The 17,171-nt window shown below is 36.9% G+C and overlaps 1 protein-coding gene across 1 annotated transcript; it reads left to right on the top strand.

Moving 5' to 3' along the window:
• Positions 1–700: 700 nt before the first annotated feature.
• On the top strand, positions 701–16,006 carry NSUN7 (NOP2/Sun RNA methyltransferase family member 7). Its single transcript, XM_009492651.1, has 11 exons — positions 701–1,013; positions 1,403–1,461; positions 2,837–2,967; positions 4,095–4,247; positions 5,512–5,695; positions 7,900–8,110; positions 8,757–8,900; positions 9,463–9,564; positions 10,105–10,222; positions 13,573–13,690; positions 15,347–16,006. The coding sequence occupies exons 1-11, from the start codon at positions 701–703 to the stop codon at positions 16,004–16,006; spliced, it is 2,193 nt and encodes a 730-aa protein (XP_009490926.1).
• Positions 16,007–17,171: the final 1,165 nt, after the last annotated feature.

The following is a 17,171-nucleotide window of genomic DNA, read 5'->3' as shown; positions in this document are numbered from 1 at the left end:
TTTTATTGTTTATGTAAGATGTGTAGAAAATTTTAGAAACACACATGGGCTTATGGACAGTTGGATAATATCTTCCGAGACTGTCTGAATGGATTTCCTGCATTTAAAATTGTGCTATTTAAGTAATACATTAAATACATTAACACTTAGGTGATTTCTATTTTCCATTTTTAGGAACAGGTATGCAGTTTAGTGGACAAACGTGGAATTCACTGCAGCTTTTTTCAAGATGGTTCTTCTTTGGAAGAGATGATGGCTGCTTTGAAATTTCTGTAGTGTCTCTTTATTAAAGGAGAATTCCTAGTAAGAGATACTATTCTGTCTGCAATAATAATGCTTCTTACTAGACATAGAGAATCAAATCTGCATATAGCCTGTTTAGGATCATTTATTGTAAAGCACTGGCCTCTGAAATGAGTAACCAGTCTTTGTACCTGCCTTAGTGAAAATAAATAAGGTAAGAAAACGATTATAAATACCTCTCATGTAAGATGATAGACGTGTAGAAGTATAGATGATATATGTATATACATATTTGCACGATTAGAGCCGAAAAAAGAAAATAAATTCTATTGAAAACCTGAAAAAGAAGGGAAAAGTGTATTCTAGTGAAAGAAAGTTTCATAATTCAACGTAAACTTTGTTTTTTGCAGAGGCAGCAGGATTGTGACTTGCACTTAGACAAGCAGCAACTGGAAAAATGACAGGTTCTAAAAGTAACTTGGTGTCTTTACATGAGGATGTTATAAATTATACTTTAGACTTGAGTGAAATGAAAATTTCAGATGAAAAAGGATCTGCTGAAAAAAGAACAATGACTCTGATTGAGAAGAATGGCTATCATGACTCCATATACATAAATGCAGCTAAGATTTTTCAAGGCATTCATACTGAAAAGCATAAAGATAGAATATTGGTGCGCTATGGTGATGACTCAGTATCTCCCATGCTGACTTTTAAAGATGAGCATTCCCAGCGTGTATCTTATGAACTGGCTTTCAATGCTCTAAAATGTAAGTACAAAACTTTTCCAAGAATTGCCAACAGAAATGATGTGGCAGAGAAAATATGGAAAAACAAAGTGTTTAGTTTCTGCCTGACAGCAGAGAACTGGGCAGTTTTTTGTTAAACTACAGGTTACTACTAGACTACTTATATCCCTCAAATATTTAAATATATCTAAGTGTTGTTAGCATTTTGTGAAATCAAACATTTAAACTCTATACTTCTTCATGTAAAGGAATTATACTTATTTAGAGTTGGTACTGCTTGTGATTGAATTTGCCCTTAATTTTCATGATGTTTAGATTTCCAGCTTTTTCTTTAGTGATTTATAAGTTTTTCTTCCATGGAGACTTGTAGATTTTATAGTGTAACTTGTCAATATTTTCTTTTTTTGCAGATCAAGATCTTCTTGAAGAAATATTGTTAGATAGTTGTGTTTACCCGTGCCAGTCAATAGTAAGTGAACATTTTTGTGAGGAAATAAATTTTGTATTTTCTGAGTTGATATAATTAGAATCTTTTCTGAGGATTCTGCAACATTCTTCAAAACAACGTTTATTGTTTTGAACTATATGGTAGCCTGAGACTGAAATATTGCTTTCCTTTTTAGTTAGTTGTCTAAAGCATCAATCTCCAAGGTACTAGATGTGGTGTTTGTGAGGTTCTTGTTGCACCTTACTGCTGGGAATCAAAAGCTTTAAAGAAAGAAGGTAGGAGAGTGAACCATAATGCGTACTGCAGTGTAATACTTGCTCAGTGATACTGTCCATGAGACAGTCCATGTCTATGTGCTTTCCTTCCCTGCTCTGTCCCCTTGTGAGTGGGGAAAAAAAGTCACGTTCTGTTCCTGTCCCTGGGAGCTGGAAAGCGTGGAGTGAACCCCATCAGACAAAAGAATGCATTGAACCCATGTTTCATTTCCTGGGCAAACTGTATTGTATACAAATATTGTACTTGTACTGGCAAAAATTGGTCCAATTTACTCTCTGAACATGCTTTCCCGCTTTGACATGAAAAGAAAATCTAGAGCTGGCAGAGTAATCTGCTATTCCTTCCAGTTTAGTCTTTGATGCCTTTGAAAATTACAAGATGAATTTGAACTGATGTTATTTGTGGAGATTGATGTGAGCAGGCAAATGATCTAACAGATTTGATTTTTGGCTTGTTTTTGTAAGGAAGTAAGACTTAGGTGGTAACATTTTGTATTTTGTGGTATTTCCCTAATAACTTGAGTTTTTAGCTAATCGTGGTCATATTTGTGAGAAGGTAAGAATTTTTGAAGGCATAAGCACTGTAGGAATTTCATGAAAAGAGGTAGACAAGAGTAACTGAAGTGCTGTTAATTACTGTCCATAAAAAGGAAGTGCTCCCTGTTTTAAGCATTTAGACATGGGAAGGAGATATTACATATGTCCTAACTGCAGAATGGTTATTATAGCTGAGCTTATTGGTTGTCATATACCAAAGAATCCCACAAGAGACAAATTGATAGACAAGAAGTTTTTGTTAGTTTAGCTATTCAAGGAACTACTTTATGAGGAGAAAATAATTTTAAAGTTTAAATTCTGATAACATTGAAAGATGTGTGTATGGAGAATGTTTTTAATTTTGGTAAGCTAAATAACTTTTAAGTTGTGTATTTGAGTTTTTAAAACATTCCTCATTAGTAACTCTCCATGAGGAATTACTTTCATATTCTTACAAATGAGCATTTCATTGGCGTTTTTAATGCCTCTTACATGGGAGACTGCTGTTCGATATGGATCTTTTTGCAGAAGTAAGGCATGCTTTCATAAAGCACTTTCCCTGTTCAGTTGCTTTTCTGTTGCAGCCAGATGAATTAACCAGCTTGCTTGTTGTGATGCTTTATGACCTACAAGACCGAAAGTTTCAAGCACGAGAGATTTTTGATGAAGAAGAACCTGTAGCAGAAGTTCGGAAAATAGAGCATTATCTATATGGGTATACATGCCAAGAACGTTTTTTGTTGATATATATTAGCAGAAACACAGATTTTTATAACCAGTGCCTTTTTTTTTTTTTAATAACTGTCAATATTACAGATGTCTTTCAGCTTCAAATTTTGTGGGCTTTGTTTTTATTTTTAATGAGAACCTAGTTTGAAGGGAAACTTTCATATTCCTATAGTTAAAAAAAATACAGCTAACCAACCATCTTTATATTGTGGATTATTTTGCTAGAAAAAGGTATCTTATTTTGGAATTTTCAAAGTTTGAAACTTTTTTCATACAATTCTAGAAAAGAAATTAAATACTCAGTAAACATTCATAAATATGAGTGTAATAGAGTCAAGAGGTCACAAAGTGGAATAATATCCATTTAGTTAGCCATACTGCAGAATTTGCACTCAAGTATTTCTTTTGTCAGTCTGTTGATGAACTCAACAGGCATTTGTTGGACAGAATTGTGTTGCTGCTGGATTTAGAATAGCCCCAAAAGTTCATGAATATCTTAAGTGCAAGATATTCCTGGGGGGCAGTAAGTAATATACTTTGACATCTGAAGTAGCTCACTAGCAATTTTTATTTGATTTGAATTTATGCATAAAGCTGGTGGGGGAAAAAAAGACTGGGAGTATTTGCTCTGAGATTTTCACATAATAATAATAAAACTGACTCTTGGTTGCCATCATACTTGTGTTGTTTCTGTACACCTTTAGAGGTCAGCTTTCATCAAATGCTCATTTGGCACATATATGTATTTATATCTTCAAACGCACCGAAAAATCTGATGATTGTTTTCCACAGATTGCAGTTCCAAAACATATTTGTGGGTTGTTTGTTTTTTCAGCTGTCTGAGAAAATTAATGTATTTGGGAGTCTTCTGTCATAATTCCAGTCCCGTGTGCATTCAAGTAAAATGGTCTTAGCTATGTACTACTACCTTGCATCTACTGTTGTCTGGGGTAGAAAATGTCCTATAACTGTGTATTTTCTGTATTTGCAAAATGAGGGCTCACTTTTGGTTTTGGTTTCTGAGCAGGCAAGTATTGTCATAGAAATATTGCGTGTTAATAGTTGGTGTAAACATTTATAGAACTTATTCAACTCGTGATTATGTTTTTGTAGTTTTAGGACCAAATTGGCAGCTGCACTAGCAAGATGTCGCATCAAGCATGATGCTCTTTCAATTGAATACATTCTACCAGAAACCATACGGAAGCAGGAACAAAGGGCTTCTGCTTTACCTTTATGTGTTTGGATAAACACATTTAAAATCAGGTAAGGTCTTTAAAGTACCCTCTAATACTGATTTTTTTTACATATGAAGTGATATAGTTTGCTACAGACTTGTTTTAGAACTTCCAGGTTATATTATTACCAGTAATTTATGTTTCTTATAGTAAATTCTACTTAGTCCAGCAACATTGCCTTATGTTTGTTTGTAGTTTTTATGTATTGCAGTAATGGTATTCATAAACTGTAACAAAGTTGTGAAACAGTTTTTCTTACTATTCTGTTGCTTGTGTGGGTCTTTCACCAACTAAATGAGGAAATAAAGTTAGAAAAAACTATATGGGTGAGTAAACTCTGTGACCAAAAATAGAGAAAACTTCTTAACAAGTTGGTGTATTACTGTAAGCCATAACATTGGCAAAGCATGTTAAGACAGGTACGGTACTTAAAACTGGTGTTTATTCTGTAATGATAGTGTAAACTTGAAATAGAAATACACTTTTAAAAATCCTTATATTTGGTGGGCTACTATATATGTAACACCGGTGTTCCTAGTTCTGTGCTAACTGATACATGAACCATACCAGGTTATCCTGTTACCTATTTTGTTAGACAGGTAATCCATTTTATCATGTTTTCAAGAATTCTTTTTTCATGCTCTTGTCTTGGACCAGTGTTCTGTGCTTAGGTTGTAGGCTTTTCAAGATAGAGAAGGTGTCTTACCCTGGTTGTGGTTTTGCAACCCTTAACTAAGACTGAGCTGAAACTGCTGTGTTGACCTTATGATTAATGTACCATATAAGCTTATGGCACTATCTGAAACTGCATTTCAACAAACAAGTCTTGGTGTATATGCCTTTAAATCTTGATGATATTTGAATTGCAAACCTCAGCATTTATGCTTTTCTTACATTTACACAAGCATTATTTCAGATACAAGCCATTAATTTCATTGGTGAGCTGGGCTAAATTGAAAACAATTGGAATAACTAAACTATTCCAGCAGTAAATTTGCTACAGTCTCTCTTCAGCACATGGACTTTTATGTTTTGATGCTTTGAATTATCCTCTGGAGACACATACCTCTTTCTTAAATTTTTATCAGACTTATTAAATTAATTGTTTCAAACCAGAATTTGTGTGCCTTAGATAGAGTGAATTCACCTCCTGCATTAGGCAGCATTGCATTTTGTGTGTGTGTATATACACACACACACACACAAAAAAGGCAAAAATCCATATAATCAGTGTGAACTATATTGCTTAAGCAGCTCTTGTATATTTAATAGTCAGAGTTGTATGTTAACAGCCTTCAAGATGTTTTCAGAGATTTGAAGAAGAAGGGATTCACAAGAGTTGAAACTGTGTCAAACTTTGACTATTACACGTACTGTGTGGACCAACATTGCCATGATGTATTGTTTTTTCCTTCCTCTCTTAAAGAAGAACTGCTTAATTTAGATCTTTTTGCAGATTGCAAACTCTTACTGCAGGTGAGTTGATGTCACCCTTGAGTAATATGATCTGTAAACTAAAATAATGCTTTGCTTCAGAATGAGGTCATGTGTTGTGTGACTGTCCTATTAAATCAGTCAGGCAGCAACATACTTTCATAAGGTTTTGGACGTTTTTAATAATTAGAAGGTTAGAAACTGTTTCGCTTACTAAATTTAACATGCAAATGTTAAGGCTCATAATTGATAGCTACAGTTAAGTTAGTAGAATGTTTTAAATTTAATCTTAAAACTGTGGAAGTAAATACCAAAAGTCATCAGAAGCAGTCTCACTTCTGAAAATGTGAGGAAAGTTTCTATGTAGCTCTATATGCATTACCCCCAGTTAGTAGATAATGGTATGCTAATATTATATTATCTCTTCCTGTTCACCTGCATATTTGTGATGGAATGATGATGATGCTTTGTATTTTGTGCAGTGTGGTTCCTAAATCTACATAAACCCCACTGGTCTTTTTCCTGGCTTGCCATCATTAGCCCCTCCAGGCAAGATTGGTCGGAGGTTCCACTTGTAGAGTGGTTGTTTGGAGGAACCTTGCAACAACACACAGCCACAAATTACCTGAAGTGTCTGATGATTCTTGAGTGCTTAGCGGAAACATTTCAAAGGGCGTGTTCACTTGATGCTTAGCATTTTCTGGGAATTTTAGCCTTGTCGTGGTTTAACCCCAGCCAGCAACTAAGCACCACACAGCTGCTCGCTCACTCCCCCCTGGTGGGATGGGGGAGAGGATTGGAAGAGTAAAAGTGAGAAAACATGTGGGTTGAGATAAAGACAGTTTAATAGGTAAAGCAAAAGCTGCGCACACAAGCAAAGCAAAACAAGGAATTCATTCCCTACTTCCCATCGGCAGGCAGGTGTTCAGCCATCTCCAGGAAAGCGGGGCTCCATCATGTGTAACGGTTATTTGGGAAGACAAACGCCATCACTCCAAACGTCCCCCCATTCCTTCTTCTTCCCCCAGCTTTATATGCTGAGCATGATGTCATATGGTATGGAATATCCCTTTGGTCAGTTGGGGTCAGCTGTCCCAGCTGTGTCCCCTCCCAACTTCTTGTGCACCCCCAGCCTGCTCACCGGTGGGGTGGGGTGAGAAGCCAAAAGGGTCTTGACTCTGTGTAAGCACTGCTCAGCAATAAAGAAAACATCCCTGAGTTATCAACACTGTTTTCAGCACAAATCCAAAACATAGCCCCATACTAGCTACTGTGAAGAAAATTAACTCTATCCCAGCTGAAACCAGCACAAGCCTCAAAATTTATTACCCAATTTACAAAGTAATTCAGTATTCAATTTCAGTAGGTATATTTTGAATAGAAGACTTACAGAAAAGAACTATACATGAGATCCCCGTAGGTCACAGGAACAAATTCTTGAGTATTACTACTTAAGAATATTGAAAGTGAGGAAACAGAACCCTCAAAACCTCCATCTCTCTTTGGTGGGGTGGGGTGGTACTTGAATGCTCTAAGCGGATATGTAGACACTGATGTAAACTTAAAGGTTTAGCACCTTTCCTGCCCACCCCTCCCCCCATCACTGTTTGCCAGATGTGGTGCAAAGCACAGTACCTGTGGTCCATATCTTAACTCTTTGCCTTTTAAAGTAATTTGATGATAATGTTTGATAGATCTCTTTTTCTCTTCATCACCTGTAGTACGAGATCATTTACTCTTGTTGAGAGGTCCCTGTGGTTTCTGCATTCAGATCTGCCTCTGTGTTGTTCAGGTTTCAGCAAAATCTTGGTCTTTGATCTGTAAGGGCTTCATTTCTCCTATAATTGTCATCGAGCTATGTGAATAGTTTTGCATTTCTCTGTTAAGCTGCCTCTGAGGATGAATTCTGCATATTCTGGCCTATGTTTGTCTTTTCTGGAACTGGGTGTTGCTAAGAGTTCCTCCCCTTGGGGATGACACACACATTCTTTTCACCTATAGATATTATGCTTTCTTATGCATTAGTTACGATTAAATTATTTAAATTCAGTGAGTGACTTAAGATGTTTGGTTTTGTACTTCATTTAATTCTATATTAGCAGCTATCCCTGATGAGTTTTTCTCCTCTCTTCTTTACCGTTTGTCACAAAACCAATGAAATACTTTCCTAATTTGGAAAAGAAGGTTGGCATTCATAGAAACCAAATCAGTTGGTCATACTTAATTTTTGTGTCATTATTTTCTAGGATAAGTCTCGCAGCCTTGCTGTACACTCTGCACAGGCACTGTTGAATACAGGTGACGACATTATAGTGGCTCACGTAGGTTCCCATCTGACCATTGCCCATATGTCAGTGCTGACAAATCACAACATGTCCAGAATTTTTGTTTGTGGTGTGAAATCTTCAGCAAAAGCAGCAGAACTGAGGAACTTGTTCAGTCACATGGGATGTAAAAGTAGGTGTTAAAACAGTTGGTGTGCATGAAGTATTGCAATATAGATGTTTGTGGTATCTATAAATACAGCATAATTCTATCAGAATTCAGAGGTCCCTTGTCTGAGGACTTGGGGAGGGCAGTAACAACTTATTTTTTGTCACAAGGTGAACTGACAGCTCTGCAGCTACAATCAAGTGAACCGAAGGTTGCAGATTAACCATGTCATAGATGCAGAGTCCTGAAATGTCAGGGTGAATTTTTCCATATAAGTAGTTACTGTCTAGCAGTTGGTGTAGCTGGTAGCTGGGAACTTTTGCGTCCATTTATTTGGTGTCTTGGCTGTTGCTTTCAGTCCGATTTTCAGCTGTTTGAGAGTGTTAATCCAAAACACGTGCACTTCTTCAGTTTACCTGGAGGACATGATCAGAACAGAATGCAACAAGACTCTGGAACCCCATTAGCAGTCTTTTCAGTGGAAGATGCTAAGGTCTAGCTAGTCCTTCAGTCTGTTTGAAATCAGTGGGGCAAACTTTGGAGGATCTGGGTCTAGCAGGCTCTAGCTCTGTGGAAGTCTGTGTAACACCACTGTTTCTTCACTTCATCACATTAAAATCGGGCAGGCTTGCTTGCATGTAGAGCTGTTGAGTTTTTCCCTTTTTTCCAGATATTCAGTTGTTACATGAAGACTTTACTGAGATTGGACCAACAGACCTGAGACTTCAAAAGGCAAAAGTTATTTTGCTGCTACCACAATGCTCTGGGCTGGGTGTTGGCAATCCAATAGACTTTATTTTAAATGAACATGGAGGTAACTTTTGATACAATAGCTAGCTCATGCTTTCAGGTAGAAATAGTATTGTGCTCTGGACATTGTAGCTGCTTCAGTAAATTGTATCATTTTATAAAAAAAACTTTCCCTATTTTAACTACTATAAAACATATATATGAAATATCTTGCATAATTCTGTGTGTCTGCTTCAAGTCGATAGAATGAAGTTTGAGGGTTACTCTGGGGAGCAGAGTGTATATAGCCTTTCTTTTAAAGTAAAAAGACTATAGGCAGAAAACTTATTTCAAGATACCAATGTGTATATAATTTTCCATTGATTACATTCCTTTATTGACTGTTTGTGTAAGTCTATTCACTGTACAATTTTCATTAAGTAGAAGCAAATGAGAGGCAGTAGTAATTACAGGTAAAGAGAGAAAGAAGAATCATTTAGGTACTCCTTGGTATTGTATTTGTAAAACAAACCTTCCCCTTGCACTAGTAATAACCAGGTCTGTTACCAAAGCATTTTCTGCAAACAACTGAATTTTAAGATGTTAATACAAGTTGCAATAATAAATTTACAGCTCTCTGCATTTAGATGCAGGATTGCTGAGAGACCTTTTCCAAGGATTTGTATCTGAGGATAAACTCGGTATTCTTGCTGAGAGGCAGCTGAATGAGTTGATGCATGCAATGAAATGTAAGTGTGCCAGCTCTCCAATTTCTGGGAGGACCTTGTACGATCAATTCCATTGTACTATCGCCAGTTTTTATATAGTTAAAAATACACTGATTACTCTGTTAGTTAACAGTGTGTGACCAAAACCCCTAAATAATGATCTCCTCAAGTTTGAAGGTGTTTCTGTGTCCTAGTATTCACCAGCCATTAATACAATAATCTTCAGCGCTGTGTAGAGAACTGGCTTAGTCATACTCTGCTTTGGAAAAGTTGTAAATGTAGTCTGACTCCATCTTCGTGCTGCCGTTTTCTTCCCCCGTCCTTTGGTAGCTGTGTGAAAAGAGTGGATGCAGCTCTGAACTTGTGCTGAAGTCTGCAAATATTTGAAAAGATTCTAATTATTAAAAAGCACTAGAGGTTGAATACTAATGTGTGCAGGAGGACGTATTTTATTGGTAAAAGTGACATCCAAGCATAATTTTTATGATGCTTTCAGTCCTTAATAAAACCACTGTGTGTATGAAGAATTTGAACAGTGGAAATTTTTTGTTTGTTTTGTAGTTAACGAAGTACAAGCTATTGTTTACTGCACATGTTCAGTTTACGCAGAAGAAAATGAACTAGTAGTGAAAAAAGCACTGGAATCTGGAGTGGAAGGAAATAAAATACAGCCATATAGGTATGGAATGAGTAGTTTTGTCTGTGGAAAAATTAAAGTATAACTTTAAATTGTAGCATAATTCTTATCCTAGTCTGATCTGTGTCTTGCATTAGATTAACATTTAAGATAGTTTTTTGCTGCCTCTCAGTATGCTCATCAAAATGAACGGAATAAGTAGCATCCTCTTTACTTTTTCATCTAATATTTTTGTTGCCATCCGAAATTGAGATGGGAGGCAAGCATCAGTGGTTGGAAATGACATTGTGGTGAGCTTCTGGTAGGGCTATTGCTTTCATCCTATCAGTATTCAGAAGAATTAAGCTACTTTAAGATAAAAGGGAGACTAGAAGTCAGGGAACTTGCTAGCATGCTCTCAGCTTCAGACCTAGAATGATCAGTTCCAAAGGAAAAAGAAACCAAGTCTTAAAATGTGAGAATAATATAGAAGAATGGGAACCTGTGCTGTAGGATTGCTCGTCCCTGTTTTCAGATGAATGACATCTGGGGGGACAGGTTACAGTAAGAGAACATCCTGTGCAATCATAACAAATACAAATATATATGAAAAAAATACGTGTTTGTGGATACTTTACACAACCTGTCAGCCGGAGCAGTTGTTAAAAGACTGATGGGTGCTTTCTGGATTTTCCTTTCAGTCACAGTAGATAAATGCAAACAGTTGGCATTTGCTTGCACATAGATATAATAGCTGATTACGGGATGCAGATTAAAGGAGTTTATGTTGCCAAAAGCACAGGAGAGTAATACTGTATTTTCAGATTTTATATTATCTTAGATGACATTAATGACTTGGCCGTTGTGGGGAAAGGTACTGTGGTTCAAGGTATCATTCAGTGTATTTAAATTTTGCATGATTAAAGTGGTAAATGTTAACTCTGGCCAGTCCAAAGAATTTTAAAAAGAGGTATGTTACACATGATGTTAAGATACAGTACAACAAAATGCATCTTTCTTGCAAATCACCAATAGAAAAGAGCGGCCTGCTTAAAATTTTATGCTAAATGGGATGAAATCAGGGCATGTCTTGCCAATGATGCTGTGCTAGCCAAAAGCATTTATGGACTGTTGCTGTAAACTGTGTTTTCCTTTGGGATTTGAAATTTTGTGAAGTCTGTCATGTCTCGACCTCTACACAGCTATTACTCTATGGGGAGAACTAGGGGGATCTTGGAACATAATGGTCTCTGAATTATTTGAAGACAAATAATACATAAATTCATGATATATATAAAACAGAATTTATATTTTAAAAAAAAAATTGGAGATTTTTTTCCTGGAGCTTTAATTTTTTCAGAAAAAAATTCCCCCTTGTCTAAAACACTCCTCCTCCCCCCAAAGCCAAACCAAAATCTATTCAGTGTTTTGCAGAAACATCATGGATCTTGTACCACCAAATTATACCTTTACTTTCAAATACAAGGCAATCTCAGGTGTTAAGAAAGGGAGAATAAAATTACATTAGGATTTTTGCAGACCTGAGCACATTTGTGACTGAAGATTGATTGAACTTCATGAATGGTGATTACAGAATCAGTTCCTCCTTCACTGTCATGCATGTATCTTGGATGTTTTCATGCCTCATTCTTGCTACAATAAAGCTGCTGGTAATGAGCACAAACAGAGCAATAATAGAACACCATAAATAAAATACATAGTGTGATTATGCTTGTCTTAAGATGAAAGCTCAAGCCATTTAAGATGCATGTACTGCTTTCAACAGTTCCTTGTATGCTTTCCTTAGAAATAATTAGGTAACTTATTTGACTAACAGAATGCAGAATAGAATGAAAAACTCTTGCAGAATTACTAGCCTCTATTCACAGTAGTGGCTTTGAGAGTGCAAGTTATACTACTAAAACATCCTGTGTGATCATCACAGATCTACTTACTATTAATTTCCTTTTCCAAGAAAATTGAGGGCTTTCAGGAAACTCTTAGATATGTTGTGCTTATGTGTATTATATCTTTTGCAATTACTCTGCAGTGCTGGAGCGGTGCTGAACAAAATAAGGCTGTGGTGGAGTTTGGGGTCATAGAGCTGGTCTTAGGGCTGTGACATTGTAAAGGTGGTTTCAGACAGATACCCAATGTCTAAGCTGAGTTTACCTTAAGGATATGACGAACAGTTTATAGCAAAGATGTTACCTTACATAAGGGCACACATGGCGAACAGATGTGTATGGAGGAGGTGCTAAACCATTCATGCATTTCCCTTTGGCCCACCAAATTTGTGTTAACTTCTGCATCAATTTGCAGGGCCAGACCATCCGTTAAAGGGATTCCTGGTAACAGTAATCTGTATACATCAATCAAAGTAAAGGTTGTCACTTCTTTTGCATTGGATGACCGGCTCTAAAAGCAAAAATCTCCTATGTGTCATAGGGCATAGAATTTTATTTTGTAATGAAAGGAGGATATGAGCCCTGTAGTCTGTTTTACCAAGTTCTGAGGCACATACAAAAAAATTCAGATCACAGTGAAAACTTAGGAAGGAACAGTTTTGCAGACTTCCCATTAGAAATGGACTAGCCAGCCAAATTAGGATATTGCTTACAAATACTGAATGTATTTGTCTGTAATCATCTTTGAACAATGCTCTGTCTCAAGAGGATCAAGGGAGCATTGAGGAGGGTCTCTATCTTACGGTCCTCAGCAATGCGAAGAGGAGGGGGTAAAAATTGCACTAGGGACATTTTGATAGCGTTTTTCTATACTGAAACAGCTTGGTACCAGTTTAGCAGCCTTATGAGCCGAGTCCTTGAGGCCTCTTTGTAACAGCTAGGGATTATTGGAATATAGGGAGAACATGAGAAAAGGCTGGTTCTTCCTTCCTCACTGATGCATTGCAAAACTGTAAATTTGAAAAAAACAGCACTCAGTTATTGCAAAGAGGTGAATTTTTCTAACCTAAGATTTTTAGCTTAGCTAGATATATTATTTATTATGAGCATATATTAATAACTCAAAGTCAACACCTTTGCAATTTCTGTGTGCTGCTCAGTGTTTTCAGAGCATTCCCCAACTTCATGGACAACTTGATAATCCAGTAATTGCAGACCTGAGAAAGAACATAGTTGTTAATTATGTTCATACATATTTATTATCTGGTGGTTAATGTACTTAATTATTGGGAAAAAATTAAATGGGAATTATTGGAAAAAATGGAAAAGAATTCTAAAAGCTGAATTCTCATGTCTGTCTTGAATTGCAGTTTTTTAAAATTAAGATAAGGCTCTGTAAGACTGTCATTGAAAGACATAATTTGGAAATTACTTTTAATATATACTTGTTTATTTCCTTTTATATCCCTAAATATTATTTTCTGGTCATTTGTTTATTTTTTACAGGCTTATTCCTCCTGTTTTTTCTACTTGCTCCAATTCAAAGGCTTCCACTGAAAATTTTTTCAAAATGGAGCCATCAGAAATTTCCAGTGGCTGTTTTCTAGCTGTTCTAGCAAGAGAGGTAAGCTAAGAAAATTACCATTTAAAAACACTTTACAGAAAAAGAATATTGCCATTTTCCACAAAAGAATGTATGAAATGGAACATGTAAAAAAAATTCCTGGCTGTTCTTTAGTTATCTTAAGAACAAAGAAGAGGTGAGCAGTTGAAATGTGCAACTCCTACTGGAGCTTTATGCTGAGCACAGCTTTCCAGCATATGCCTTTTCTTCTGGAGCTGTTTGTGGCCAGAGCAGTTTCTTGATCTAAGGCAGTGCTAGGAACCTCTACAGGAAATACAGTGTTGCTGTCACACCATGGAATGAAATACACAGCTTGATTAGACTCATGATAAGTGGTGCCTAGTAAAGTTATTTGTTATGTGCGTATGTGTCACCCAAGATTTGCCAGTATCCAACCAGTGTCACCTGTAGGGATTAAGACTTCGTTATAATTTGAATAAAATAGGTATGAATGTGTTTCCTTCCAAAACTAAGGCATATGTAAATCTGGCTTGAAAAGCAGGGGGCTTTTGCTGACTAAATGGAAAAGTCTTGGCATTCCTGAGGGAAGGCCTTAAAGGGGTAGTTTGCATCTCTGAGCATCAATATTTTCCTCCTGTGTCTGAGAAAAGCAGGACTTTTTCATCAAAAGAGGAACAGGGGGAGCTAGTTAGAATTTCATTGAAAATTAAAGACATGAGACCTTATTTGGTTATTTGTATCCCTTTCTGTCATACTGCAATTACAGTGCTTGAAAGCAGCTTGTGTCTTGGGGGGAATGAGAAGAGAAGATTTTATTAGAGTAAGAGAATCACACATGAAAAAGCCTTTCAAGTCACCTGTTATTGACCTCATTCTTTTCAATGTAAAATATTTTTTAACCTGGCTCCCTGAGCTATAAGTTTTAGTTAATCATGCTGCGTACATCTGTCTATCATAGTGTCTCCCTCCAGAAAAAAAACCCCACTTTTGTTTCAGGTAGTTGATGTGAATAACTTTTTAGTGAAATTCTAATGCACAGAAGCAATTGCTCCTATGGCCAATTTTTAGGTGAGCCTGGAAATGCAAGGCAGAAAATGTGTACTTATAATTTAAACTGAAATTTCTGGTTTACAGAAACCCTCCTCTTGGCTAGTTGTAAATAGTTTCTTCCCCATTGCCTCTCTTTACGTATTTGGAGGTTGACCTGGTTCCTAGTTAATCTAGTTTGAGAGTTCCTTGCTTACGTATTTTGAGCAAGGATTTTTCATTATCATGAAAATTTTTCATGTTTAATGTTATTGATAATATTTCTGTATTTTAGTAACTGTTTCTGATACACATTCTTTTTTTTATATCTATATCTATCTATCTATATATATGCATGTTATTACAGACACGTTACAGAGCAAGTTGATGTGAGACATGTAGTACAAAGTCCAGAATTCAGTTTCCCCTCTTCAGGCCTGTAGAGGGCAAAGTCTCTGAAGAGCGCATGCTCTGATACCTCTTTACACAACAGTCACGCTGTCAATAAATAGTTTGGTTAGCATTTATCACATGTGACTTCAGTCTTTCTGCTAGATTCTGCCATAGTTTTCTCATGGAGTCAATTCTGAGGAATCTGGGATTAAAGTATTGAGTTTGCAGCTCTGTGGTGTGGCTTAGATTTATTATTGTTCCCTTTGAAATTTTCAGAAAGATTCTTCTGAAGATGTGTCTGTTGAAGACATCTTGGCTCGTGCTGCAGCAAAAGGACTACTAGATGGCATTGTTGCAGAAAAATCAAAGAAAGAGGAGAAAAAGCGACCAAAAGTTACACAGCATAGACGTAATATTACTGGTAGTGGTAGAGAGCCGAAGATCGCAGAGTTCCTTCACCATCAAACTGTATGTGATACTAAGGCTGAAGTTTCCACGTCTAAAGCAGCCGGTAACATACAACAAAGGAACGTGAACCGACTGAACAGCTACGCTCAGCTGAAGAAATCTGTCAACCCCGTTTCCGTCACCGGTCTGCCTAGAGTGCTGAAGTACACATCTCATTTGTCACCTACGGGCAAGGTGTATGACAGACAGATGCTTGCTAGAAAGGCACGTGCAGAACGTAAGAGGGTTGTATTGAAGCCCGTGGAAATTGTTTTCCCTCCAGTGATAACACCGTACCTAAGTCCGCAAGGAAACAAACCCAGGACATCAACTCATCCCGCCTTTCGCGGCTGGACTGGAGCAAAGGGTTCGAGTGGCAGGACGTTTCCACCGCCTCTGCCTAAAGTGGTCAAGCAGACCGTGCTTAGCCGTCCTCGACCGTGGCTGCCAGAATCTTCAACCTTTGCCCTACCTTTAAAGACAAGGTAAAGATTCCTGTATATATTCATCCATACACTTAGATTACAGTATGTCTTTATGCAGGATAATCTTGCTGTGGGAAAGAGATATATTACGGGGTATTTGCATGGAAATACCTATGTTAGACAGTAATTTTAAACTGGTGATCACACTGTAAAGTGAATGCAGCTCAGCTGCATGAGGCTGATAGATGGTTGTTCTTGCTGTACACTTTAAAGGGACAAGTTTTGTTCCTCCCCACCTGTGACCTGCATAGATCTGTAGGAATACTCAGTTTCAATTTGATTTTTTCAAAGTGAGACTGCATTTTCTAAGTGGCTGTTTTTCTTTAGAAGTGCTAGATAACCATTTTTGTGAGTTACCATTTAGACTGACACACATGGAAAAGTAAGCCTTCCACAGTAAGCCCGTTAGTTCACCTTTATTTCTAAAATTAGATGTGAATTTTTGTACAGGTGACTGGCCAAGCACACTAAAGGCCATGCAAAGCCTTTCTAGTACTTACTCCCTTGGTTTCTACTCAGGTGTGCTTCAAAATATTAACAATGAAAACAAGATCAAATATTTTCATGCTAAAAAATACTGAATTGTCACCATGATGTCATGGCAGACTATGTCACGGCTCATAACTGCTTTTCACCAACTTTTTTAACCCAAGCAGTTCTTAGTTGAAAAGAGCTGCTACTGTCAAAGTAAGTTGTTTTTATAGCCGTTCCTGCTAGTCAGCTGAATAATGACTGAACACATAGTAGTTTGTCTTTCTTTGGAAACAGCTGTGGGCTTCTAACCTGTCCCCTCTTGCTAGTGAATATAAAATAGCTGTAAAATATCTACAAATTGTCTTACAACCTAAGCAGAGGATAAAAGGGACACAGAGATTTTTTTAACAAGAATCTGATTTAGTATTAAATATGGACAGTATAAAGAAGGACAATGGCAAACTGACAGAATGACTGTAAGAGGAACCTCAAGAATTGTTTTTATGTACGTTATGCTGTTGTAGAAACGAAACAAAGACAGCATAGCAATATAGAAGGGCAAAGGTACCTGTGGCCCTGAAGAAAAGTTTTCCTCTAGGCAAACAGTTAAGCTATTTGGTAAGAGTGCTGACAATATGGTACGGAATCTTAACCTATCTGACCTGTACCCGAGTCTGGATTTAAACCCATCCAGA

The sequence above is a fragment of the Pelecanus crispus genome, chromosome 4 (assembly GCF_030463565.1).
Source record: "Pelecanus crispus isolate bPelCri1 chromosome 4, bPelCri1.pri, whole genome shotgun sequence".
NCBI classification, from domain to species: Eukaryota; Metazoa; Chordata; class Aves; order Pelecaniformes; family Pelecanidae; genus Pelecanus; species Pelecanus crispus.
This window is presented reverse-complemented; position numbering and strand designations above follow the sequence as displayed.

Bases quoted from the DNA above. Each gene is read 5' to 3' on its own strand.
- NSUN7 (XM_009492651.1), top strand. From the start codon at position 701: ATGACAGGTTCTAAAAGTAACTTGGTGTCTTTACATGAGGATGTTATA. The intron at 1,462-2,836 runs GTAAGTGAACAT...TTTCTGTTGCAG, and splicing joins TTTACCCGTGCCAGTCAATA to CCAGATGAATTAACCAGCTT. The intron at 9,565-10,104 runs GTAAGTGTGCCA...TTTGTTTTGTAG, and splicing joins GTTGATGCATGCAATGAAAT to TTAACGAAGTACAAGCTATT.